We start from the raw sequence: 27,262 nt of genomic DNA, 5'->3' as shown, positions 1-27,262 counted from the left end.
ACCATTTACAGAATGCAGCAGCATGATTGCTAATGGGTTTGAGCTACCCTGATCATAATCAGTCTGCTGTGTATTCTTTGCATTAGCTGCCTATGAAGTGGCAGATTTAGTTTAAATTAGCCCTACTGGTTTATAAAGCTCTGCTTGGGACTGGCCCTGATTTTATTTCAGACCTCATCCTTGAGCTCCACTTGATGGGTTTATGCACTCACAAACTGACCTGTATTTAAAGGTTCCAGCATCATGCCTGAAGCCACCTGGCAATCAAGCATTTCCGGTGGCAGACCTGATGGCATGAAATTCGCTCTCTCCTGAAATCTGGCTCATTTCACCTTCTCCATTTTTAAAAACACCTAAAAAATTATTTTAAGGTGTTTTTCAGTTACTACCACTGTTGCTTGTTTTATTGCTCTATTCTTATTGTTTTTTCTTTACTCATCTTGTTTGTAATTTTGTTGAGGCTGAGGTGTTCCTTTTATTAGTTAATGAAAATGGTTTTTATTACTGTTCAGCACTCCCATTTTTGTGGAGGTGGATGGGTGCTTTATAAATTACTATTAATAGTACACCTCTACCCCGATATAACGCAGTCCTCGGGAGCCAAAAAATCTTACCGCGTTATAGATGAAACCGTGTTATATCGAACTTGCTTTGGCCTCAAGCATTTCCATTATTAATAGTCAGCAAATCATTTTTGTTAGAACTAAGGTGGTGTATGCACTAAATAAATCTGTTCTACAATGGTTAAATTGTATCCCCTTTCTTTAATTACAACAATTATTTTATAAGCTGACTTAAAAGACACAGTGTATGAACAACACAGGTACTAAACACTGTTAAATGCAACCATGTGGGCTAGGTTTCATCATACATCAATTGTCTGGTCTGCGTGTAATGCTTAGGAAAATGCAAAATTCACCTAAAATATCAGAAAACGCTTTTAATTATACATGCTTACAACTGCTGCAAAAAAGAATTTGGGTATTTTAGCAAGTAGGAGCATGGGCCACTTTGTCACTTAGCGAACGACTGTATGTTATATGTAGATTGTTAAGTAATATGAACTGTTAACTATTAAATAGTTTGAAAACATTTTGGAGATGGGAGTTTTTACTTATAGAAAAGGTTCAAATGAAGCTTTAAAAAGGTAAAGTAATCAAGTTTTAGAGACATTGATAAAATGGTAAATGCCTTTTTGAGGGCTACAAGATGCTTTCCCATTTAAGATGCACCCCTTAACATGTTTTATTTTTTTTAAAAACTTGTTATACTTTGTTGTTTCATGCTACTGTGAGCCAGGTCAATTATGGATTTTAACTGCAGTATTTGTAGCTTATCCACATCCTGGCTTTCTAGCCACTTAAGACCAATCTCTAACCCTACAACCACATCAGCAACTTTGGGCAGTGGCTCTGAGGTTCTTCGTCACTATCCTCAGGGTAGACACATCTTCCGAGGCACCAGATGGTTGAGGGGCAACATTATGAACTATATCTACATCTGTAAGTCATTCAAAGGGTTGGACACATAGCATCCACCTCCATCCACTCTTGAACATCAGCTATTCCACTTTGAGCCTGTAGACTCGTTCTGCCTCCATGGCCTCTTCTTCCGTAAAACCTTCAAACTTCTCATCTTCATCTTCTTCCTCATCTCAGTTGTCATCGCTTTCAGGGACAAAAGCATTTTTGAGACCACGATGCCAACATTCCTCTATCATTGACAAAGTGATTCCTAGCCAAGCTGTCTCGCCTAAGTTAAGTACATCCAGCAAATTCAATTACATCCGTTATGCTACTGTTGTCCTCAACAATTTTCTTTACTAAAGCTTTATGATAGTTCATTTAAAATGTGGCTATAATGCCTTGATCAAGGGGCTGTATTTCCGACATCATGTTCTAAGGAAGGTAGCTTACCTTTATCTTCCCGTCTTTGCTGGTTAAGGTCTCAACTAGGGGGTGGGTAGGACACTTGTCAAGAAGGAGAAATGCCTTTGGCTCCAGGTTTTGTCTGTGTAGGTGGCTCCGGACAGCTGGTACAAAATATTTCTTAAACCAGGCATTTTTTGAATGGCGATAAATGAATGAAAGCGAATCCATGTTCTTATGGCGGAAAGCCCCAGGTGACCTGGATTTGCCTATGCACAGAGGTTTAAGTTTATGTGAACTGGTTTTATTCATGCAGAAAAGTATTGTTAAACTCTCTCTTTTATCACCTTAAAACCTTCGGCCTTTTGTTCTTCAGTCCTAGAAGCAAGTGTTCTATTCAGCAGCATACGGTAACATAAGCCAGTTTCATCAGCGTTATAGATTTGCTCCGGAGCATAGCCACCCTCGATGATGATCTCTTGTAACTTTAGCGGGTATTCATCGCAAGCTTTTATATCTGTAGAGCGCGTCTCTCCTGAAATTACGACTTGCCAAATGCCACGACGTCTTTTAGAACAATTAAGCCATCCACTGCTAGCTTTAAATTCATTACCTTGATGTGCAGAAGCATTCTCGCCCGAGTGTCTAAAATCGAGATCCTTCTTCAATTTCTCCGCTTGTTTCCTTACAATGTCACTGGAAATTGGCATGCCATCTGAGCATTCTTGGGTAAACCACGTAAATACTGCTCTTTCTAGTTGGTTATCCTGGGCAGTTTCTAGGCACTTCCTTTCCAAGCCTTCACTTTCATCCAGTTAAACTAGCATTGATCGTAATTCTTCCTCATCTCTAAGCCACCCTCTTAATGTTGATTCCCCCACTTCCAGTTCTTTTGAGACCTTCACTTGGCTCATTCCTGATTTCAGACTGTCCAAAGCTTCCAATTTTTCTTTGACTGTCCATGCCTTCCGTTTCTACGGCTGTGAACTACTTGCCATCACGTCAATGGTATTTTAATACTGTATTAATGCTAACAATTTTTTTAAATTATTTAGAAAATGGTTCCAAAATATAACTAGTGAGACAACTTAAACTTAGTCTATACTGCACACAATTTAGAAACAAGATTAAAATAGGCGGGAGAGATGAGAACATCTAATGCAGGGGTGGGCAAATTTTTTGGCCTGAGGGTGACATCGGGGTTCAAAATTGTATGAAGGGCTGGGTAAGGAAGGCTGTGCCTCCCCAAACAGCCTGGCCCACCCCCTAGCCGACTCCCACCTACTTCTCACCCCGATTGATCCCTCAGAACCCTGTGCCTGACTACCTCCTCCAGAGACCCTCCACCCCAATGACCCCTCCCAAGACCTCACCCCCTATTTAAGCCCCCTGCTCCTTGTCCCCTGACCGCCCCCTCCAGAGACCCCCACATCCCTAATCACCCCCAGGACTCCCATGCCCTATCCAACACCCCTGTTCCCCATCCCCTGACTGCCCTGTCCCCAGAATCTCCAAACCATCCAACCCTCTGCTCCCCGTCTCCTGACTGCCCCCCAAGACCCTCTGCCCCTTATCCAATCCCTTGGCCCCGGCCTGGCACCCTTAACACACCGCTTAGAGCAGCATGTCGGAGTCAGATATGCTGACATGCTGATCTACCAGAACGCGCAGCCCTGCCCCCCAGAGTGCTGTTTTACCATACTATATCCAAATTCGCGATATATCGGGGTAGAGGTGTATTATCATCAACAAACTGATCCTTTAGCCCTCCAGAGCACACAGTTTCTTCCCTGGGCTGCTCAGTTTCACAATAATTCTATCAATTTTACCCTTCCAGACTTAGTTTTATCTGCTTCAGAATGCCAGACTCTGTAGACAGCCCTCCTCTCCTCAGTGCAGTGCTGTCCATTTGCCCCCTCTGGAAGGCACAGCCAAAGCAGATGGAGAACTCTCAACAGTTTCTTAGGCCTTCTCTGATCCTCTTCAGGCTGAGCCTTTTGAAGGTTCTGCTCTAGGTGTTAACTCTGAAATCTAAGTCAGTCAATTCACATGTCAACACCACTGACGCTTTCACTGTCCTACAGACACGTATTCCAGCCACTCTTGGTCAATTTCCTTATTAAGTAGAGAGAGAAGATTAGGTTAAAACAGAACAAAATGTCTGCATAATATACATAATCTTAAACTTTGTAAAATGCTTTGAGATCTACTTATGAAAAGTGCTGTAAAGAGCTGAGTATTATTATCGATATAACAAAATAGTAAGATTAGTATCTATGTCAAGAGTACTAGACCAATGTGATAACAGAAGCAACTCAACTTTACAGCTAATTTGCAATCAACTACTTATTGGCTCTAATGAGTCAGTAATGTGAGGGAGACTTTACAGATGGTGGATTTGGTCCAACTGCCATAGATCTTCAAAGGTTGATTTACCACCTGTACAATTCAACACAACACCTACATCTAAACAAATCAACATAGACACCCACACAACTCCACAACCTGCATGCACACAACCCCAAAACACACACAGCTCCTCACAGCAGCATGCACCCCTCATTCGCCACCTGCACAAATCAATACAGACCTCCAGCTCAACCCTCGCAGATACAACTCAACACAAATCTCCTGGCATAGCACAAACCTACACACAAATCAACACAACCAACCACCTATCCAATAACCCCAAACTAACACAGCTCCTCACCACAGCACACACTCCTTATTCAACCCCTACAACTCAATGTCACAGCACAACACAGACATTCACCCACCCTCACTCATACTTATCACAAAACCATAAAATTAAATGGCAAACCACAAGCCACCACTAGGTATTATTATTATGCTTGGAAAAGTTAACCTAGGTGGATACAATGTGTCGCTACAGTAAGGAAACAATATTTCACGTTTATGAAAAACACATCCTCACTGATCAGCTTGTCCTTTTCCCCCCTCTAACTCTTTTCCCTGGGTAACCTATCAGTTAGCCTCTCCTCTTCAACACTTATTACATCCTTCCTTATTTCTTCTTAAGTCACAGCAGCGTTACACTTTTCAGATTTCTTTAAGGTAACTAGCTTATTATCATATTAGATATGGCTCAAAAACAGATTTCCCCCACCCCCAAATGTCTCTGCAAAATATCATTGGAGCCTAGAGCTGAGGCAGAATTCATAATTGGATTACATACGTATATGGATGTTGAGAACATTGAGATACATTACATGGTTAAAAAACATTTTAAGCCATGATAAATCCTCTTGCTTCAAGGCTTCAGCAAACCACAAAATGACAGAAATAAGGAAGAAACTGCCCCCAGGGACCAGTTATTCTGTAATTCTCCACTCTGTGGTTTCTTGCACCTTCTTCTGAAGCATCTGGTACTAGCCACTGTCAGAAACAGGATATTGAACTAGATGGACCACTGGTTCTGATCCCACATGTTCCTTTGTTTTTCAGCAAAGTTGCTCTCACTGTACAAAAGCTGCTCTCACTGTAACTGCTGCACTGTACAAAATGTGTAGGTTTCAGTTTTTCTGCACATCTTTCATAACTTAAACATGTCTTTCCAAGGCCTAGCCACAATAGCTGTTTTTCAGTCCACTTTCACTTCTTGTCGTCTAATTAGGCATCCCTAACTCCAGGGGCTGTCTGCCTTTTTTTCTGCTTAATCATGCTATTATATGTTCATGGTCTGGCCTGGAGGAGTCAGGCTGATCCAACTTGGTCTTTCTTTAAAAGAGACAATGCTTATTTTTTTCCTTGTTATTCTCTCTGAATTCTATATCAAACAATAACTTTTGACAGATTAAAGGCAACCTGACACACTCTGCTAATCATCTTAATAACAAAAACACCAAACTACTCTGGGACAGTTGGTGGAACTTGGGTGACAGCTTGCTACTTTATTACCACCAATCTGATCCCTGGCAATAAACAAATTATTCTTGCTACAAGAATGATATATAAAAGTTATGTGTGAGTGGATGCGTGCACATGCATGCATGCGCATGTACACGTAATTAGTTAAAAAAGAGAGCCACCTACTGGCACTTAATATATAGCATCATTCATAAGTTAGGTCGATAAAGTTTCTGTGGTAATGCACTGCATATGGCTTCCTCACCTGACAAGGTGTCAGAACTAAAAGCATGATGGTTAGTTGTATCTGATACTGCACATGGATTCAACTGCCTATAGCAAATAAACTTTTGAACCCAGCAATAGCAGAAAAGGTGACGGAACAAATTAAGCAGTGGGAACAACAAGCCAAATAGTCCTATGACACATGCACTAAAAGTTCTCTTAAGTACAGATAGGACAACCAGTAAAAAAGTACAAGGAGCAGTATTGATAGAGACAAGAGATGTAGGGTAGGGAGCTGTTCATTGCATATAAGGTCATACATCATACAATTATGATTTGTATTGCAACTGGAGAAGGGGGAAGTTGGCTGTTATGTGCAGGGGAAATTGGAAGCAACTGCACTGTAATTTACAAAATCAGTATTTCTGGCAAGTTTTTGTGGTTGTTGGTGGTAGTGGTCTAGATCTGTTTACCTGACCTGTCCTTGTGATTGTAAGCTCTGGTAAGCAGTGATGGTCTACTATTCTGTGCATGTACAATGCCTAATATGATGGAACCAGGAGCTAGGTAGAACCTTTAGGCTCTTCCGGAAAATAAGAAGAAGAATTAATCATCAATATAACAAGTAGAAGCCTAACTATAGCTTTACTGCTACAATAATTTCCTAAGAACAACCAAGGAACAATTATCATCATGGAAAGAAGCAAATGAGTCCCACCACATGGATTCAGACAAAGGGGAAACTAGCAATAATTGTGAACTTAGTTCTCCTACTAGTGACCCTCCTGAATTGCCACAGATGATGCCAGAAAAATCTGCCAGCACAGAAACTCCTGAGAGCAAATATCAACAGAATGTAGGGACTCAAAAATAATACCACGCAAATGGAAGAATAGTAAAGGTGTCTCATAATTTCAGACTATATAATTAATGGAAATTATTCCATTTCCATTATTCGGATGAGAGATGTTACCAGAATGCTATCTAAAAGAGGCATATCTGTATACATGTAGATAATATAAAGAATGCCATCTACTTACGTATAAGAATATGCAACATTGTTGATAAATTAGTAGATATCAATCATTGCTCACCAGTCAGCAATATAGCTGCTGTGACTTCCCGATTCTATCTCTTTATAATTTTCTCTTTTTCATATGTACTTAACATATTGTGTTATGAGAAAAACAGAATATTAATCCCTCTCCTCTCAAAATAAACTTTTTCCACATAGAAACTGAAAATCAAATGGGGAAATATAAAATACTGAGCAGCTTATTCTTTCTATTTTAATTTCCCAGCAGCTATTTTGGACAATACATACAAAGGGGAAGTGCCCTATATTTCTTCCAAGTGGTGCTCTGTACTCTTTCTTTTATTATTTATTTGTATTACAGTAGAAGCCTAACGGTCCCAGCCCCTTTGTGCTGTCACTTTACAAAACCAATAAAAAAAATTATCCTTGCACCAAAGAGTGCATAATCCAAGCATAATCTGAAACAGGTGGACTCGACATTTTGTTTCATCCATTACATCATTTTCTTTATACCTCTTCTTTCCTATTTTCTTTCTCAGCTGCTTTTTTCTACTAATCTCCCTGCTGGGGTTCCTATCATTATCATTCTCTGTCCTATCCTCTAATTTTTCTCTTCTACTATTTTCACGGTATATTAATGTGCATGGTACATACTCATTTGTAAAGTCTCATCTGAACAAACTGGAAAATTTTAGGAACCACATCCTCTTGGATTGCAGAATTTTTTGTATATCTTCTTATCTCTGAATACTACTGTCTATGTCTAATCAAAACAGATTTGACTGGAACAAACACTTCTTGAGAATGACAAATATACGGAAGACTAGTAAGGCAGAGCTGGACAGTTCAAAATGCCAATTCACAAACAATGTAGGAACCAAAGAGGAAAAAGGACCCCCACAAAATTCAATGTTCCAACTGTTGGAGGCAACAGAACCTCTCAGTGCAGGTGCAGTTGCTATGCAGAAATACATAGCTGAGGCTCTCTTTTTTTTGTCCATCATTCAGAAACTATCTTTTCCAATGTGTGAGTTAATGCATCTTCAGGGTGGTTTAGCCAAAGACATCCTTATTGAGATAAGAATAGCATTCAAATTGAATTACAGTAAGCAAGTTCTCCAGCATTATATAGAATGCTATTTGTCCACTGCATAAAAGCAAAGGCCTTAAAACTCATCTAACATAAGACTTTGGCTTGGGTGTGCTATCCAAGGTGAAAGGTCAGTGTTTCATTAACTGAGTCAATGCAATTACAATTGTAGTTTAATGAAAAAGTCAAGATGATCATTAAAAACCCAGGTCATCCGGAGAACATCACTAAAAATCTCAAACATCCTGTGCTTAATTGGCAGTAAATTTCTTGATTTGGCCTACTTGAATAGTGGCAACCTGCTCCAAAACACTCTCATGCAATTCATAGATACAATAGACAGAACTCCATCAAAGTAAGCTAAATAAACAAACATAACTTTGGAGTTACTACAAACAGGCTGGTATATAGAACCCTGGTATCTTTCTCTCTTTCTTTTCTGGAAGGAAAACGGATTTTTCATTCTGGTGATTTAAAATGTTCTTTACACTCACTCTAGTGAGTCAAAGTGGGCTATTACTGAGGTTAGGAGAGAAATATAGGACAGCAGAAAATCTTCAAGCTTAGGTTTTAAACATTTAGGATTAAAAAGGCTTAGACAAATGTGGTTCTCAAACATTTTCTAATGAAAAGTAGGGCTGTGCAAAAAAATTCTCACTGCCATCAAAATTAGTGGTAAAACATGCTTATTTTGTTTATTGAACTCTCGAAACATTTTGCAAAATCACCTCAATTTTTTTTTGCTAGTTTCTTAAAAAATTAAGGAAGTCCCCATAGGCAAAAACTGCTATTTTCCTGCAAACATGATACTATCTGACAAAACAGTGGTGCTGTTCCCATTGTGTGAAGTTATCATGTTTACAGTCCAAACTGGCACTCGGAAACATATTTTGAGAGCTGATGGTGTTCTCTGCTGTACAAGGGAAAGAGAGAGTCCCTTTCCAACAGACAGTACATTCTAAACCCTTAATCCTGCAATCAGCAGATGCTTGCACTCAAAAAAGAGCCTTAATGACTTCAACATATGCAAGCCAAACTTATGCGCAGGTAAAAGATACCCATTGCAGTATCAAGCCCCAAAACTGACAGAATTGTACATGTTTGAGTTAGACAGCAGATATACTGCCCAAATTCATTTTTTTATGGGATTTTAGAATGTTCCACAGATGTGTTTAGGAACTCTAAAATTCCTTGGACACAAACAAAATTACCTAAATCACAATTTTAACATTGAAATATGAGTCTCAAAATTAGCAACTCACATAATCCTCAGATAAAAACTGATGTGGGATAACAAAGGTAACAGGAAAATGTTTCTGGGCTCTTTGGGATAACAAATATATTGGAGCCCAACACAGGTCAGAATGTATTAGTCCAATGGTTTTCAACCTGTGGTCTGTGGATCCCTGGGGGTCCACAGACTACGCTTATGATTTTCAAATGGGTTTGCACCTTCATTTGAAATATTTTAGGGGTCCGCAAGTGAAAAAATGTTGAAAATCACTATATTAGTAAATTGCTACAGAAATATTACTTAAATCCTTTTATCAATGTAACACCTTTAAATAAATATCGTTATGCAAGATACTAAGATACTACACTTACAAGGCAGTTAACAGAATGTGGCCTGTGTGTGTAGGTATCCAAAAGAACTGCACGTTTCCATAACAGGAATCCCAGCCATATAAAAGGTCATCAAAATTAAATCTTACTGTTGATAGGCATCCCTATACTTATGTTTACTGTATCCCACTATATCCATGCTAATCATTATAAGGAAGCAAAGCATCAAGAGAAGGTACCTGGCACAAAGAAAAAAACAGATTGATATGAGTTGGGAGCTATACTACCTATTTTTCTCCCACTGCTTTTTCCAACACAATGAATTCTTAATAAGTGCGCACAGCTTTACTAAATAACACAACAAAAATTGATAACAAGCTACTAATCCTTATGAATATAATAAAAAACCTGGTTTTACAATTTATAAACCTCAATGAGAAATAAAAGCCTGCCTGGAGGAGTGAAGAGATTAACAATATGTAAGAGTATTACAAAACTGGTCTTTTGTTTCTGAAACACCAGTTCAAAACTAACCTGTAGCATGACTGAAAGGAGCCTGGTGATTCTGCTTCAGTCATACTGGGCAGCAGCCCATATTACAACATAACCACACACTGCCTGGCTCAGAAAACTCTCCCCAGAGCAGGCCAGATGTCAGCTAATGTGAAAACGAAACCGTTTTCATTCTTAGAGAGGGGTTTCACTAGGTCATTTTGTAAGATGACTTACAAAGAGATAAAATTAAGCAAAAGTCTGTAAGATCAGGGTTCTCAAACTTATTCATAGTGCATCTTATTTTAGAGACTGTCCTATAAACACCTCCCCTCTTAGTTGTGATGCACACATCTCCTCGCCTCCCCATCAGAACAACGCAACATCCCTACAGCAAATGTGTTTATAGAAAGTATTTGATGTATTTTTAGGATTTATTTAATGAAATCTAGCAGCTGGAAATAAAGCAGATAACTAACATCATGTGACCACCAATAATAGTTTGCAGATCACTGAATACCCTCAACTATTATTTTAGATGACAAAGCAGATAGTAGTCATAGAATATCAGGGTTGAAAGGGACCTCAGGAGGTCATCTAGTCCAACCCCCTGCTCAAAGCAGGACCAATCCCCAACTAAATCATCCCAGCCAGGGCTTTGCCAAGCCTGATCTTAAAAACCTCTAAGGCCTGGTCTACACTACGCGTTTAAACCAATTTTAGCAGCGTTAAACCGATTTAACGCTGCACCCGTCCACACTACAAGGCCCTTTATATTGATATAAATGACTCTTTAAATCGGTTTCTATACTCCTCCCCGACGAGAGGAGTAGCACTAAAATCAGTATTACCATATTGGATTAGGGTTAGTGTGGCTGCAAATCAACGGTATTGGCCTCCGGGCGGTATCCCACAGTGCACCACTGTGACCACTCTGGACAGCAAACTCAGCTCGGATGCAGTGGCCAGGTAAACAGAAAAAGCCCCGAGAAATTTTGATTTTCATTTCCTGTTTGCCCAGTGTGGAGCTCTGATCAGCACGGGTTGCAATGCAATCCCAAATCCAAAAAGAGCTCCAGCATGGACCGTACGGGAGATACTCAATCTGATTGCTGTATGGGGAAACAAATCTGTTCTATCAGAGCTCCGTTACAGAAGACGAAATGCCAAAGCATTTGAAAAAAAAATCTACAGGCTACACAGTGCTGCGTGACAAGCGTAATGGGAAGCCAGAGACTCAAATGGATGCTCATGGAGGGAGGGAGGGGGTACTGAGGACTCCAGCTATCCCACAGTCCCCAGCAGTCTCCGAAAGTATTTGCATTCTTGGCTGAGCTCCCAGTGCCTGTAGGTTCAAACACATTGTCCGGCGTGGTTCAGGGAATAGCTCGTCAATTTACTCCCCCCCCCATGTGAAAGAAAAGGGAAAGAAATCATTTCTTGACTTCTTTCAATGTCACCCTATGTCTACTGAATGCTGCCAGTAGACGCGATGCTACAGCAGTGAAGAGAAGTATCTGCTCCTCTCCCCTCCCCGGTGGCAGACGGTGCAGTAGGACTGGTAAATGTCCTTCTTATCAACCCGTGAGTGCTCCTGGCTGGCTTCAGGTGAGGCTGGCCGGGGGCGCCTGGGTGAAAATAGGAATGACTCCCGGTCATTCCCGGTAGATGGTACAGAACAGCTGGTAACCGTCTTCATCATAGCAACTGGGGGCTGAGCTTCAATCAGCCCCCTCCCTTTCATGTGAAAAGAAAAGATTCTGTACTGCCTGGACTATCATAGCAGTGGGATGCTGGGCTCCTCTCCTCCACTCTGCTTCATGTCCTGCCTGGACTATCATAGCACCGGGAGGCTGCCTCCCCCTCATTTTATGTCACTAAAAACTCAGTGTTTCTTATTCCTGCATTCTTTATTACTTCATGACACAGATGGGGGGGACACTGCCACGGTAGCCCAGGAAGGTTGGGGGAGAAGGGAAGCAACGGGTGGGGTTGTTGCAGGGGCACTCCCCATGAATGGCATGTAGCTCATCATTTCTGCGGGATCTGACACGGAACAGCTATACTCTCTGATACACTGCTTCTCTAGTACATTTGCCCCATATTCTAGGCAGGACTGACTCTATTTTTAGAAACCATAAAGGAGGGATTGACTAGGGGAGTCATTCCCAGTTTTGCTTTTGCGCCCTCGGCCGATCTCAGCCAGGGGCACCCATGATAGCAGCAGACAACACAGAAGGACAGATAACCGTCATCTCACTGCCAAATTACACTGGCAGCAGATGGTACAGAACGACTGGAAACCATCTCTGCTATCGTGCAAAAGCAAATGAATGCTGCTGTGTAGCGCTGGAGTATAGCCTCTGTCCGCGGCATCCAGTACACATACGGTGACTGTAAAAAAAAAAAGCTGAACAGGCTCCATGGTTGCTGTGCTATGGCGTCTGCCAGGGCAATCCAGGGAAAAAGGGCGTGAAATGATTGTCTGCCGTTGCTTTCCCGGAGGAAGGAATGACTGACGACATTTACCCAGAACTACCCGCGACAATGATTTTTGCCCCATCAGCCACTGGGCTCTCAACCCAGAATTCTAAGGGGTGGGGGAGACTGCGGGAACTATGGGATAGCTATGGAATAGCTACACACAGTGCAATGCTCCGGAAATCGACACAAGCCTTGGACCATGGACACACACCGCCGAATTAATGTGTCTAGTGTGGCCGCGTGCACTCGACTTTATACAATCTGTTTTATAAAACCGGTTTATGTAAAATCGGAATAATCCCGTAGTGTAGACGTACCCTAAGAAAGGAGATTCCACCATCTCCTTAGGTAACCCATTCCAGTGCTTCACCACCCTCCTAGTGAAAACATTTTTCCTAATATCCAACTTAAACCTCCCCCACTGCAACTTGAGACCATTACTTCTTGTTCTGTCATCTGGTACCACCGAGAACAGTCTAGATCCATCCTCTTTGGAACCCCCATTCAGGTAGTTGAAAGAAGCTATCAAATCCCCCCCTCATTCTTCTCTTCTGCAGATTAAACAATTCCAGTTCCCTCAGCCTCTCCTCCTAAGTCATGGTGCTCCAGCCCCCTAATCATTTTTGTTGCCCTCCGCTGGACTCTTTCCAATTTTTCCACATCCTTCTTGCAGTGTGGGGTCCAAAACTAGACACAGTACTCCAGATGAGGCCTCACCAATGTAGAATAGAGGGGAATGATCACATCTCTCAATCTGCTGGCAATGCCCCTACTTATACAGCCCAAAATGCTGTTAGCCTTCTTGGCAACAAGGGTACACTGTTGACTCATATCCAGCTTCTGGTCCACTGTAACCCCTAGGTTCTTTTCTGCAGAACTGCTGCCTAACCACTCGGTCCCTAGTCTGCAGCAGTGCATGGGATTCTTCCGTCCTAAATGCAGAATTCTGTACTTGTCCTGGTTGAACCTCATCAGATTTCTTTTGGCCCAATCCTCTAATTTGTCTAGGTCCTTCTGTATCCTATCCCTACCCTCCAGCGTATCTACCACTCCTCCCAGTTTAGTGTCATCTGCAAACTTGCTGACGGTACAGTCCACGCCATCCTCCAGATCATATTTAAAAGTGACCTGCAATTAAGCTTAACAAAAATTCAGCAATTTAATATTCTATATCTATGGCTTGGTCTACACTACAGCATTAGGTCAACATAAGGCAGCTTATGTCAACCTAATTACATTAGCGTACACACTACAGCCTTGCTCCCACTGATGTAAGTGCCTACAACACCGACATAAAAACTCCACCTCCACAAGAGGCGTAGGGCTTATATCAGTGTAATTAGGGTGGCGCAGTGTCCATCTGGAAGTTACGGGTTACTTACATTGGCTGTTGATTGTCATTCTTGTCAATTTCATAGCTCCATGCTAGAGCCATGAAATTGACAAGAAAGCTGGGTGAATGGGAAGCTTCAGCTAGAAGCCAGCTGCCCCAAGCACCCACCTGGGTTGCACCCATCAGACTCTCCGCTCCGAACGGGCTGTGCCCCAGTTCCTTGCTCCCCTCTCCCAGCTGGGCAGTCACCAAGGCTCTCAGCTCCCCCACTCATAGTGTATCATACAGCAAACAGTGAACAAGATATATATATAGGTAAAATTATTCATTCCCTCATCTTTATCAGCATGATTTGAAACACTTTCAAAGAAGTCAGTCTGTGCTGGCAAGTGCCTAAAATTAAAAGAACACGAGTACTTGTGGCACCTTAGAGACTAACAAATTTAAGTACTCCTGTTCTTTTTGCGGATATAGACTAACACAGCTGCTACTCTGAAACCTAAAATTAAAAGGGTAGTGGTTTCCAGCTTCTTATTTGAGTCACTAAGAATTTCAGCATAGATATAATTTGGTTTTGACATTTTACTGATATTATACATTTTCCAAGAAGCAATTTACACTTTCTGCTACTCAGCGCAAAAAAAAAAAAAAAAAAAAAAAAACAACAAGCAGAAAAAACAACATTCAGGCAATATTATTTTATAGAATTCAAAAACACGAGACAAAGTTCAAAATTACAGTTCCCATAGCAAATATATTTCAGTCTCTTTTTACATACTGTATGTATGTTTATATAGTTCTGTATCCTATTAGTATATAGTCTAAATGTGGCCAAGTTACCATTGCTGCAGGAAACAACTTCTAATGCACTATATGTGGGTTCACGTGTCCAAAAAACCCAACTGCTTCAGAATTCCTTATTTAAAAAATGTTTTAATAAAAAACAATTTAAAAAATAAAAATATGCCAGCTGTCACAAGCAAACCTACAGTGACAAATTGGTTTTCACATGCAATTGAGTGTGAAAATGGCAAACTAACTAACTTCTGGTTCAAGTTTCCAAATAGGGAGTTATATGGTCCTAATTACATCACATTGATTGAAATTATGATACCATCTACAAAGGACGATGGTGGAATAAAACAATTTACCTTAGCTAGCTACCTTTTTGAAAAACAGTTTAGAACATTTTAAGATGAAAGTAAGGTGCACAGTAAAGAAACAGTGAGAGAAAGAGAATTTAACCATTCGGGGAAATACTACTGATGCTTGAAAGGATACTGTCAAAGTAACACTTGTAAAGTATCTTTTAATCTCAAATTTTTGTCTGAGTTTGTGCACCATCCAACCTTACTCAATAATCCCATCCCCAAAAATCATTTATTTCCATTTATCTTCCTCTCACCATCCCCAAATTCTAAGATACTAAATTTTAAATTTTATACATTTTAATTAACTTACAAGATGAACGTGTAACAGTTAGAATATCTCACCACTAGTCAAATTCATGCCTTCCATCTTCCCACACCCACTTCATTACCCTTTTGTGATCAACCCCTGCTACGTTACATCTAATTTAGGGTCTGATCCAAAGCCCATTAAACTCAATGGAAAAGTCCCATATGTTACAGTGGGCCTCGGATCAGGAGCATAGACTGCAAACCTCTCAGAGCAGAGAATGTTAATTTTTAATTGTCTTTAAAAAACTATGAACACAAACGGCACTGTGCAAATAAAGAAATAAGACCAAATAATAGATCACAACTAATCTCCTAGCTATAACGTCACCTTTGGCTGATTTTACTTGATTCCTGACAACTTGCTAGGGTTGAAAATAAAATTAATGACTTGAAGCTACACATAAAGCAAATGCTCCTCTGTGCTGCAGTAAGGTTAACGGCAGGTGGAAGTAACAGCACAGGATCTTACAATAGCACTATGGATCTGATCCAAACTTCAGTGGGCTTTGAATCAAGCCTCAAGAAAATATTCAAAGAATAGTTAGGATGCTGTCAGGTATGTACACTTATCTAAAAACAACATATGCAAGTGGATATGCTAGATAAAAGCCTATCTCTAGCCTTCCTTTAGCTGGCTAATAGGTATGTTACAATCTGCAACAAGTGCTATGAAGCAGCATGAATTTTGCTCCTGGTCAGATCAGCAGTTAAGTGCATGCCATAGAATACCCACAGCTCATTATGGAGAATCTTGCCCAAACCAACAGGACTTCTACAAAGACAGAATCTCTGCATCATTTTGTTGTGATGCCTAGGTAAAGATTTAGCCCTTACAAACTGTGAGAGTAAAGATGATACAGAATGAATATACACTGATTTTTTTCCCATCACAATCCATTTACAAACAAACAGAGAACAGACTTGTTTCTTTTTGTCACAAAAAATAAACTAATATCTTTTGCACAGGCACAAAACAGCAGAAAAAAATGCACACTGGCATTGATACATGAACATTTCTATGTACATTCAGTTTACGTAGTTAAAATACATTTTCTTTCTTTATTTAGCCCCTTTTTTTCTCCTCTTTTCATTGTTTTAAAAGAGAAGCTGCTCTGTACTAATACAATTGCTTAGCAAGGAAACTGCTTCCGATTTCCATTTGAGGAATCAGTCTACACTACTGTCCCACAGGTAGCTAAATCAAGGTAAGTTGTTTTATTCCTCTGTCTATTTCGCAGATTGTCTATTAACTTCAGGCAACAGTGAATATTTATTAAAGATGGCCTGCAGAATAGACTTGTGACCTCTTGGGGTTTTAAGGTGTACAAAGAAGGCCGGAAAAAATAATTTCTGCTTGTTTTTTACATTAGAAACTCAGGTCTCATGTAACCAGGAAGACTCTGTAAAGACTGGTGAACTTGTGAAATGACAACATCCTAAGAGTCAAGAGAGTGAAAGGTAAAATAAGAAGAGAAATGATTTTTACTCAGACTGTTTTCAAATACTTTGGGTAGTTTTTTGTGTCTTTTGTCAACAGCTCTTGAACTTGAATATCTAATTAGCATTTGGGAAAAAGGATCTCTTTGTTAAAGATTCAACACACTCACCAAGAGTTTCTCCAGCAAAATCAGGAAAGACGAGACTTAATAATCTGATATATTTAAGGTAAAATGTACGAATAAAGCCAGCTTTTCACCTCACTCCACATATTAAAAAATAATTACATTCTTTAGACATCATAAAGACACAAAGAAGGACACAAGCACATTTAAAAAAATAAGTCCTTTGCAGTGCATCCTTAACTAAAACCATAGTAACTCTACTGCACAGTGAATCCAAAGCATATTGACCTTCAGGACAAGTTCTGAGGCCTATCAGTTTTTTCAGACTCTCAAGAAAGGAGTGGGATAAGAAAGGGGTTAGAGAAACCAAGAAGGGTGACTTTGGTTAACCCTGAATTATGAAGGCTACGTCTAGACTTGGAGCAGGGGGGTTGACCTAAGATACCCCGACTTCAGCTACGCGAATAGCAAGGACAGGACAGCAGCAAGTCGTGAGGACAGCAGCAAGTCGACCGCTGCCGCTCCCCCGTCGACTCCACTTCTGCCTACACTAGACGTGATAAATCAATCCCCAATAGATCGATCACTACCTGCTGATCCAGCGGGTAGTGCAGACGTACCCTAAGGAGTTCATGATTTCAGCTCCATTCCAGCAAATGTTTATGCATGTGAGTGACCTTCCTGATGTAGGAAGTTATTCACCTGCATACATATTTGCAGTATCAGGCCCTTATTTTTTTAAGATTAGTAATTTTTTACTATAGAATCTAGAGATGGATACATATGAATTGAAATATATAATCAACAAACAAATTGCTTTGATAAACCTCAAAAATGCTGCAACATTAGCAAAGATTTCAGCTAATAGATCAGGGGTGGGCAAACTTTTTGGCTCAAGGGACACATCGGGATTGCAAAACTGTATGGAGGGCTGGGTAGGAAAGGCTGTGCCTCCCCAAACAACCTGGGCCCTTCCCCCTATCCGACCCCCTCCCACTTCCCACCCCCGACTGCCCCCCTCAGAACTCCAAACCCATCCAACCTCCCCCACTTGTCCCTTGACCACCCCCTCCCAAGAACCCCCTGACCATGATCTCCCCCCCAGGACCCCACGCCCTATCCAACCCCCCCTACTCCCTATCCCCTGACTGCCCCAACCTCTATCCACACCCTCGCCCCTGACAGGCCCCCCAGGACTCCCACACCTATCCAACCCCCCTTGTTCCCCGTCCCCTGACCGTCGCCCCACCCAGAACCTCCGCCCCATCAAAGCGCCCCCTGCCCCGTCCCCTGACTGCCCCCTGGGACTCTCTGCCCCTTATCCAATCCGCCCAGTTCATTTACCATGCTGCTCAGAACGGCATGTCTAGCAGCCGCACTGCCCAGCCGGAGCCAGACATGCTGCCCTGCAGGAGCACACGGCAGTGCGGCTGCAAGGAAGGGGCTGGGGGCTAGCCTCCCCGCCAGGAGCTAAGGGGCCGGGCAGGACAGTCCCACGGGCCACATCTGGCCCATGGGCCGTAGTTTGCCCACCTCTGTAATAGGTTATATCAGCTCAATTACTTATTATCCTGAAGCCCTACATATTTGAGACTCTTAACCATTCCATCAATATATTTATCATCTCTTGTTTTAGGTGAAAGTCAATCCAATGAAATTACACTAATCTAACTAGATGTGCTTTAAGTCCCCAATTTAGCAAATCACTTAAGCACATGCCTAACTTTAAGCACTCATAAGTTGTGCTTTTTTGGCTCAGGGAGTAAGTGCATAAAATGTGAACAACAGATGTGCCTACATTAACCCTGAATGGGGCATTAAAGTGTTTTAAGTATTCATTATTTCTTACAGCTCATTAAATATAAATCTGCACACAAGTATTTTCTTTCACTAACTGTCTCTAAAGAAAGTTTGGATACAATTAGCTTCTCCATAGGCAAGAGAGATTAAACAAAAACAAAGCAACAGAAAAGACCTAAATTACAGAGCAAATATAAATTGTTTTCAAAACAATGGCATGTCTCCAGATTATTTTATTCTACCCTAATTGAAAGGTTCTTTTTTATAGCACTTTCTTCCTTTCTGATTTCTGGTCTTTGTTCCTGACTTGCAGTTACTAGATTTAGGGCTCCACTGTATAAAGGCCATTAAAACTACCCTAATTTGAGCACCCTATCTTTTTAAAATTCAAAATGACAGGCTAGCACAGATTATGTTATAATTAGAGTGGAACATATTTCAACACAACATGTATGTAGGTTGTCTTTGGAGTGGTTTCTGAAATTACACACTGTCTCTATGCTATAGATGTAGCACCTTTAAATAATCAATTTAATTCAAAGCAGTCAAGGGGAGGATTCATTTGCTTACCAGTATCCAGCTGTTAGCCTTCAATTCCACAGGATTCTGTGGTTCATTGCTGTACAGACAACATAAGCACCACATTAGAGTTTTCTGGCTCTCATCTGAAGAAACAAAAGCAAATAAAGATACATTAAAAAAAATAAAGTAAAAATATAGACTAATCGTATACACAGCAATCTTCTATCCTTGTTACAATATCCAACCCAAGACCCAAATGTCAATCTTAACTTTAAAGGCATCTATTAGATCAGATATACATCACAACCTTAATATTATTCACATGTAGTTCTTGTGTGTTCATTTCCTTCAATAGTAATTTAAAAAAACATGTAAAAGCATAGAACACAATGAACTGCATAGATAATATTAAAAATATTGAAGCCTATACAGTATTCAGATCATCTTTAAAATCATGCATAGCAGTGACTCTTTTAAATTAGTAATTACAGTTAATGTGCAGTTTAATTCTCTTTATATTTTTCTTTAACATCATTAGCCATAATTATAAGCCGTTGTTAGACAAGATTTATTACTATTTTATCATAACCATACCTATATATACACAGAAGTAAATGAACTTTATCCCTGCAAATTTCAATTATGGATTGTAAAAGTAATTCATAACATGGGTGAAAATCTTGGGGCCCTGTAGATGGATGTATTAGACACCACATGCTATGGCAATGTGACAGTTCTGCTGCACAGTGGAGCCAGGCCGCATGGCGCATAAAAAGATTCCGCGAACACCTAAACACTGCACAACCAAGCTCCATTGTGGCTTTCTCATCAGGACCACAGAAGGGTAGATTAGTGAATGGATCAAAGGAAATGAATGGATAGCCAGTAGGTCCATGCACTACATAGTTCTACTAGCCCATAACCCAACAGGCCACGTCCGGTACTCCACCATACACTACAAAAGAACCCCTGTCCATGTAAACACAGACAATTAGAAAGTTGGAGCTGAGGATTCTGATTCTAATGTCTTTTGAGCAAGTCTGTGTGCCTGCATAGCCAGTTTACTCAGGCTTGTGGACTCTTTCCCAAAATTTAGTTCTGAATAGGAGTACAATTATATATTTTTTAAAATGTTTTAAATATTGTTCTTTAGCAGAGGCTAAGCTTATATCTCAAATTCCAGCCCAGAATAAAATTTTATGGTTATACTGTAAACCTACAAAAACTGGGTTTAATAGTAGAGAAGCTCTGATTACCTTACTACGTGCTATTATTCTTAACAATAATATAAAAAACTATTACTCAAAGGGTTTTATAAATGGTAGAAGAAATTATAGCATTAAAATGATCCCCTACAATGACTTTTGCTGTTCTCAATATACTTGTCATCCAGGATGTAATAAACAGTATCATTTAGAAGTACTTTGTTGGCAAAGCCTGCAGACAAGAAATACAAGCTTCGTTAAGTAACTTCTGTATTTTCATCAGGTGATCAAAGATGTTACTATTGATTTAAACCAGTATTCTTCAATAAATGTCCAACAAGCCTGTAGGCCATCACTGGCCTCCCACTGACTAACATCTCTGTAAAGAAATTGTTATCAAACACACATATTTAAGTAACTACAGTTTTGTTGTTATGTGCATTGGGATCTTTTTAATATACATTTTTATGAGCCTGCACAATTTCCTAGTTTGTTTAAGATCAATGTAAAAGAGGCATCTTGTGAATCATTCACTAGAAATTCTAAATGTCCCAGTTCTGGTTTGTGCTTTCAATGTTCACTCAATACGCACAATTAGAATTCAGCTGTTTGCACACTTTGCATTTTAACAATTTTATCATCTTCAAAAGCACCATTTCAATTAAAAAATTCCCAGTATGAAATTATTTAGGAGAGAAATTAAACAAATAATTATTTTTGTTCCAATCAACCCTATCACAGTCTTATACTTTTGGGAGTCAAAATTTTTAAATTTTATTAAAAACACCACTGTTACAATACATGTAATTAAAATTATCTCAAAACTGCTACATTGCTAATGCAAAACCAAAAATATTTAAGTAATAAGCAGTAAAGATGCTTTATACAAAAGAACACAAGCCCATACATCCTACAAAAAACAGAATCTAGTTCAACTATTTTCAAACTTGTCTCTGTCTTTCCCCTGCTTATGCACACACATTTACAGTATGCCAGACAGAAGTTCTTAATAAAAAATATGGAATTACATAATTCACACAATCAAAACTTTATTCATGGAGAGGGAGAAGAAAAAGCAGAAGTGATAGGAGCAAAATATTACATTGTATTATAACTGTTTAATCAGGGACGCACAGACTATAAAGAACAGTTACTTACCCTACAGCAACTGTAGTTCTTCAAGATTTTATAGTCAGCGTGTATCAACTGTAGGTGGACATACGTTTCATGCATACAAGACTGGACTTTCTTGACTAGTAGTGTTCATTGGGGCTAAGCATGTGCTCCGTGCCTCCTTGTGCTCCAATATGAAGACCTGAAGGGGAGGAATGGCTGCAACCCTCCTTCAGTTCCCTTGCAATTCAAAACCTGTGTTGCTGAAGACTCCATAAGCAGGAACAGAGGACAGGTTGTGGAATTCACACTGACTACATCATCTCAAAGAACCACAACTACTGTAGGGTAGGTAACTATTCTTTCTTTGAGCATGTGTCAGTGTGGATCCCGCTCTAGGTGACTGGCAAGTAGCGTCTTCTGTGATCAGCAGGAATGAGGATTTTCAGCGGTGTCAGTCAAACAGTGACTGCAATACTGTTCTCCTGAATTTGGCATCCAACCAGGCTACCATATTAAAGGCATAATGTTTAACAAAAGTGAGTGGGTTGCTTCTCATGACTTTCTTGCAGATCTCAAAGACTGGCACATTTCAGAAGCAGGCAGAAGATGCTGTCTGTACCCTCTCAGTGGGAGAGGCTCACCAACCAGCTAACAGCCGGTGGAAATACACTGTATGACCCACTGTGAAAGTCTCTCAAACAAAATGGCTTGACCTTCTGACAAGCTGATATGGCTACACAGAGGCAGGGGGAGAGAATTTGAATGGCGTAGTCCTGTTGAGGTAGTAAAGCAAAGTCCTGGAAACATCCAAATACAAGGCATCTTTTCTCTCAGCGAAGAGAGATGCTTCAGGAAGAAGAGTGGTAAGGTGACAGATGATTCAGGTGGAATTCTTATACCACTTTGGGGATGAACTTAGGAAAAGGTCTCATTCACCAACCTGTTCCTCTAAAAGGACGTGTTCGGTGGGCCTATCATAATTGTTAAGGCTGATTCCCCACTCTGGCACTTCAAGTGCAGAAGGTGGGGGCTCCCAAGAATTCTAAAAATGAATACGGGCCACTCCAGGCTTGTATTTAACTATCAAGGTTATAGCTTTTCTCTGATCTTGGATGGGTAGAAGCTGCCAGCACCCAAGTGCAAAAACCCCTTTGAGAACTCAGGAAGGCACACATGGGAATTCCTTCCTGTGGGGTTCCCTCAAGCCCTTTCACACACACCCACACCCCCGGAGGGAAAAGCTGAGAAAGAAAACAAAGGAAATCAGCTGTTGCCACTAGCTAATTACATAACCTCTAAAGACACAGAACTAAAAAGGTAAACTTTATTTAGAAAAAGAAAAAAGAAAAAAATACATCTAAAAACTCAGGCTATTGCTAGATTTAAAAAGAGCAAATACAAAAATTAAGCAAGAATAGCTTTCCAGAGTTCCAGCTTAAAGGTTACAAGCAAAACAAAAGCACCTGGGGCTAGCACAGAGAAGTTCACAAGCCATAAAGAAATAAAAGAGATAAACCTAATCGTGTCTTCATAGACATTTCTTGATCTACTTACATATCTGCGGTTCAAAATGGGTAGTTTCTAGGTATGATTTATACCTGGCCCAAGCTTTTACAGCATAATGCCAGTACTGTCTTCGCTCTCCGGGAGAGCAACACAGACCGACAAAGGGGAAGTTTTTTCCCAATTTTCAAAAGATCTAGCCTTCCCATTGGCTCTTTTGGTCAGGTGCCCACTCCCTTCCTTTTACCTATGGACTTTTTAACTCTTTACAGGTAAAGCAAGTAGAAAACAGCTACTAAGAGGAATTTTATAGCTAATTGGCTGGCTGGGTGGTATCCATAAAAGGGAACTACTCTCCCCTTCATTTGTCACATGAGTGGTAACAACTAATTTATACTCCATAATTTTATATGTATAGTTGGGATTATGCTTTCCCATGTGCATTACTTTGCATTTATCAACACTAAATGTAATCTGCCATTTTGTTGCCCAGTCATCCAGTTTTGTGAGATCCCTTTGTAACTCTTCGCAGCCTGCTTTGGACTTAACTACCTATAGTAGTTTTGTATTATCTGCAAATGTTGTCACCTCACTGTTTACCCCTTTTTCCAGATCATTTATGAATATGATGAACAGTACTGGTCCCAGTACAGACCCCTGAGAGATTAACCTCTCTCCATTCTGAAAACAAACCATTCATTGCGACCTTTTGTTTCCCATCTTTTATCCAGTTACCGATCCATGAGAGAACCTTCCCTCTTATCCTGTGACAGCTTACTTTGCTTAACAGCCTTTGGTGAGGGACCTTATCAAAGGCTTTTTGAAAATCTAAGTACACAATATCCACTGGATTCCCCCTTATCCACATGCTTGTTGACCCCCTCAAGGAATTCTAGTAGATAGGTTAGGCATGATTTCCTTTTACAAAAACCATGTTGACTCTTCCCCAACAAATCGTGTTCATCTATGTGTCTGATAATTCTGTTCTTTATTATAGTTTCAACCAATTTGCCTGGTACTGAAGTTAGGCTTACCAGCCTGTAATTGTTGGGATCACCTCTGGAGCCTTTTTAAAAAATTGGTGTCACATTAGCTATCCTCCAGTCATCTGGTACAGAAGCTGATTTAAATGATAAGTTACATACCAGTTCGTAGTTCTGCAATTCCGTATTTGAGTTCCTTCAGAACTCTTGGGTGAATACTACTTGGTACTGGTGACTTATTACTGTTTCATTTATCAATTTGTTCCAAAACCTCCTCTAATGACACCTCAATCTGGGACAGTTCCTGAGATTTGTCACCTAAGAAGAAAGGCTCAGGTTTGGGAATCTCCCTCACATCCTCAGCCATGGAACTGATGCAAAGAATTAATTTAGTTTCTCTGCAATGGCCCCACTGGTTATTTAGCAGGCTTCCTGCTTCTGATGTACTTAAAAAAATTGTTTGCTATTACTTTTTGAGTCTTTGGCTAGCTGTTCTTCACATTCTTTTTTGGCCTTCCTAATTATATTTTTACATTTCACTTGCCAGAGTTTATGCTCCTCTCTATTTTCCTCAATAGAATTTAACTTCCATTTTTTAAAGGATGCCTTTTTGCCTCTAACTGCTTCTTTGACTTTGTTGTTTAGCCATGGTGGAACTTTTTTGGTCCTTTTACTATGTTTTTTAATTTGGGATATCCATTTAAATTGAGCACCTCTGTTACAGTGTCTTTAAAAAGTTTCCATGCAGCTTGAAGGGATTTCAGTTTTGGCAACTGTACCTTTTAATTTTTGTTTAACTAACTTCTTCGTGTTTGTGTAGTTCCCTTTTCTGAAATTAAATGCTACCATTGTGGGCTGCTTTGGTGTTTTCCCCCCTATAGAGACGTTAAATTTTATTATGTTATGGTCACTATTACCAAGTGGTTCAACTATATTCACCTCTTGGACCAGATCTTGTGCTCCCTTAAGGATAAAATAAAGCACTGCCTTTCCTCTTGTGGGTTTCAGGACTAGCTGCGCCAACAAGCAGTCATTTAAGGTGTCATGAAACTTTATCTCTGCATCCTGTCCTATGGTGACATGTACCCAGTCAATATGGAAATAGTTGAAATCCCCCATTATTAAGACTACAGTTTAGTCATGGGTATTTTTAGTAAAAGTCACAGACTGGTCACGGGCAATAAACAAAAATTAACAGCCCATGACCTGTCTATGACTTATACTATAAATTACTATAAATACCCCTGACTCAGTCTTGGGGTGGAGGGTGAACTACTGCTGCTGGGGGAGAGGGCCCAGCAAGCATAGGCTGCCAGGGGCCACTGAGCAGTGGTTGCTCTGGCCACCCCAGAAACCGCTGCTCAGAGCTTGAGCAGCCCTTGGATCAGCCACACAGGCCGCTGCAGAAGTCACGGAAGTTGCGGAAAGTCATGGACTCCGTGACTTCTGCAACCAGCATGACAGACACGGAGCCCTACCCGTTATTATTGACTTTTTTATTTTTATAACTTGTCTAATCTCCCTAAGCATTTCACAGTCACTATCAACATCCTGGTCAGGTGGCCGGTAATATATCCCTACTGCTATATTCCTGTTATTCAAGCATGGAATTACTATCCATAGAGGTTCTATGGTACAAGTTTAGTTCATTTAAGATTTTTACTTCATGCAACTCTATGCTTTCTTTCACATATAGTGCCACTCCCCCACGTACAACCTATTCTATCCTTCCAATATATTCTGCACCCTGATATTACTGTGGCCCATTGATTACCCTCATTCCACCAAGTTTCTGTGAGGCCTATTATATCAATATCCTCATTTAATATGAGGTACTGAAGTTCACCCATGTTACTATTTAGACCTTTAGCATTTATATATATAAGCACTTAAAAAATTGTCACCTTTTAGCTGTCTGCCATTATCGGATGTAATTGAATGGGACTCTTTTTCATTTGACTGTTTCTCATCTGATCCTACCCGTATTTTATCATCTTCCATCCTCTTCTCCTTACTAGGATATAGAGAATCTCCATTAATAGATCCTCTCCTAACAGATGTCTCTGTCCAAACCACAAGCTCCTCCACACCTGACAGCTTTCATCCTTCTGAAGAGGGGAAGGGCAGTGCCAACAACATAGAGATTCTTTACTAAGAAGAGACTTTGCATTTTCCTCAAACAAGTCTCTGAGAATAGTGAAAGGAGTTTGAGAGTTAGGCTTCCAGAAACCCTACAAATGATTTTTAAATAACTGATGCGAGGAGAGGTGAGATCCTTCTGATAAAAGTTTACAACCAAGAAGGATTCATTCAAGCACTTTGGGGAAGGTTCTGAGGAAAAAGAGGCAGGTAATCACTGAGACCCCTTACCTTGCAGATGTCTTGAAGAACCTCTTACTTATTCAAGGGAAGAAGAAGTGGATGGATTTTAGAACAAAGGCTGATAGCAAAAAACATGGGCTATACCTGGAACCAGCTAGAGCAAATGGCCCAGGATAGAGGACTCTGGAGATCTGTGGTTGGCGGCCCATAGTGAGTGAGTGAGCGAGAGTGAGATTATGGAACAAGTACTATCGTTTCTGATCAATAACATAATTCAAAACAAACTATCTTCATTCTCATGTTTTTATGAACTATCAAAATATGTGCCCAGAAATTTAAAAAATACATTTTGAAAGGAAAATTCTAGAAACTCTTGCAGAAAGCTAGTTTCAAGTTCTTACCATATCCAACAACAAAGGGATTCCAACAAAGTCTTCCTAGTAATTGACCAATTAAAGGGAACCTCTGAAGTGCAGTAGTGGAATTCTGTAAACAAAAACATAATGTACTGAACATCAAAAATACTTGATTATCATTAATTACCTAGATAACCGTAAATTACATTATTATTTTGCTAAAGGTACACATCGGCGAGCAGAAGACCTTCAGATATTTAATAAAAGCAAAGCTTTCAGGCCACAGCTGTAACTTAATACTTCATCCAGGTCAGCTAAATCTCAGCTATATTTCCCTTAGGGTAATGTTTAATTATGTTGGAAAATTAACTTCATTTTCCTTATGTGGAGTAGTCAGGAAAGGCTATAATATTTGTAAATAACACAAATTTCCAGGTAGTAAAATACAATTAAAGTAGTCTGTTGATCCCTACAG

The 27,262-nt window shown here is 40.1% G+C and overlaps 1 protein-coding gene across 2 annotated transcripts in view; it reads right to left on the bottom strand.

Annotated features, from left to right (window-relative positions):
* FANCC (FA complementation group C) overlaps positions 1-27,262 on the bottom strand; it is a 143,385-nt gene that overhangs the window by 88,171 nt on the left and 27,952 nt on the right. For both annotated transcript variants that reach the window (XM_050945827.1, XM_050945828.1), the window contains 2 exons: positions 26,833-26,917; positions 19,351-19,445 (listed from right to left, as the gene is read on the bottom strand). In XM_050945827.1, coding sequence (XP_050801784.1) covers positions 19,351-19,445; positions 26,833-26,917 — 180 coding nt within the window. The remainder of the gene's footprint in view (positions 1-19,350; positions 19,446-26,832; positions 26,918-27,262) is intronic.

This window comes from Gopherus flavomarginatus, chromosome 3, assembly GCF_025201925.1.
Source record: "Gopherus flavomarginatus isolate rGopFla2 chromosome 3, rGopFla2.mat.asm, whole genome shotgun sequence".
NCBI classification, from domain to species: Eukaryota; Metazoa; Chordata; order Testudines; family Testudinidae; genus Gopherus; species Gopherus flavomarginatus.
Note: the sequence above shows the minus strand (reverse complement) of the source record. Positions and strands in the feature narration are given on the sequence as shown.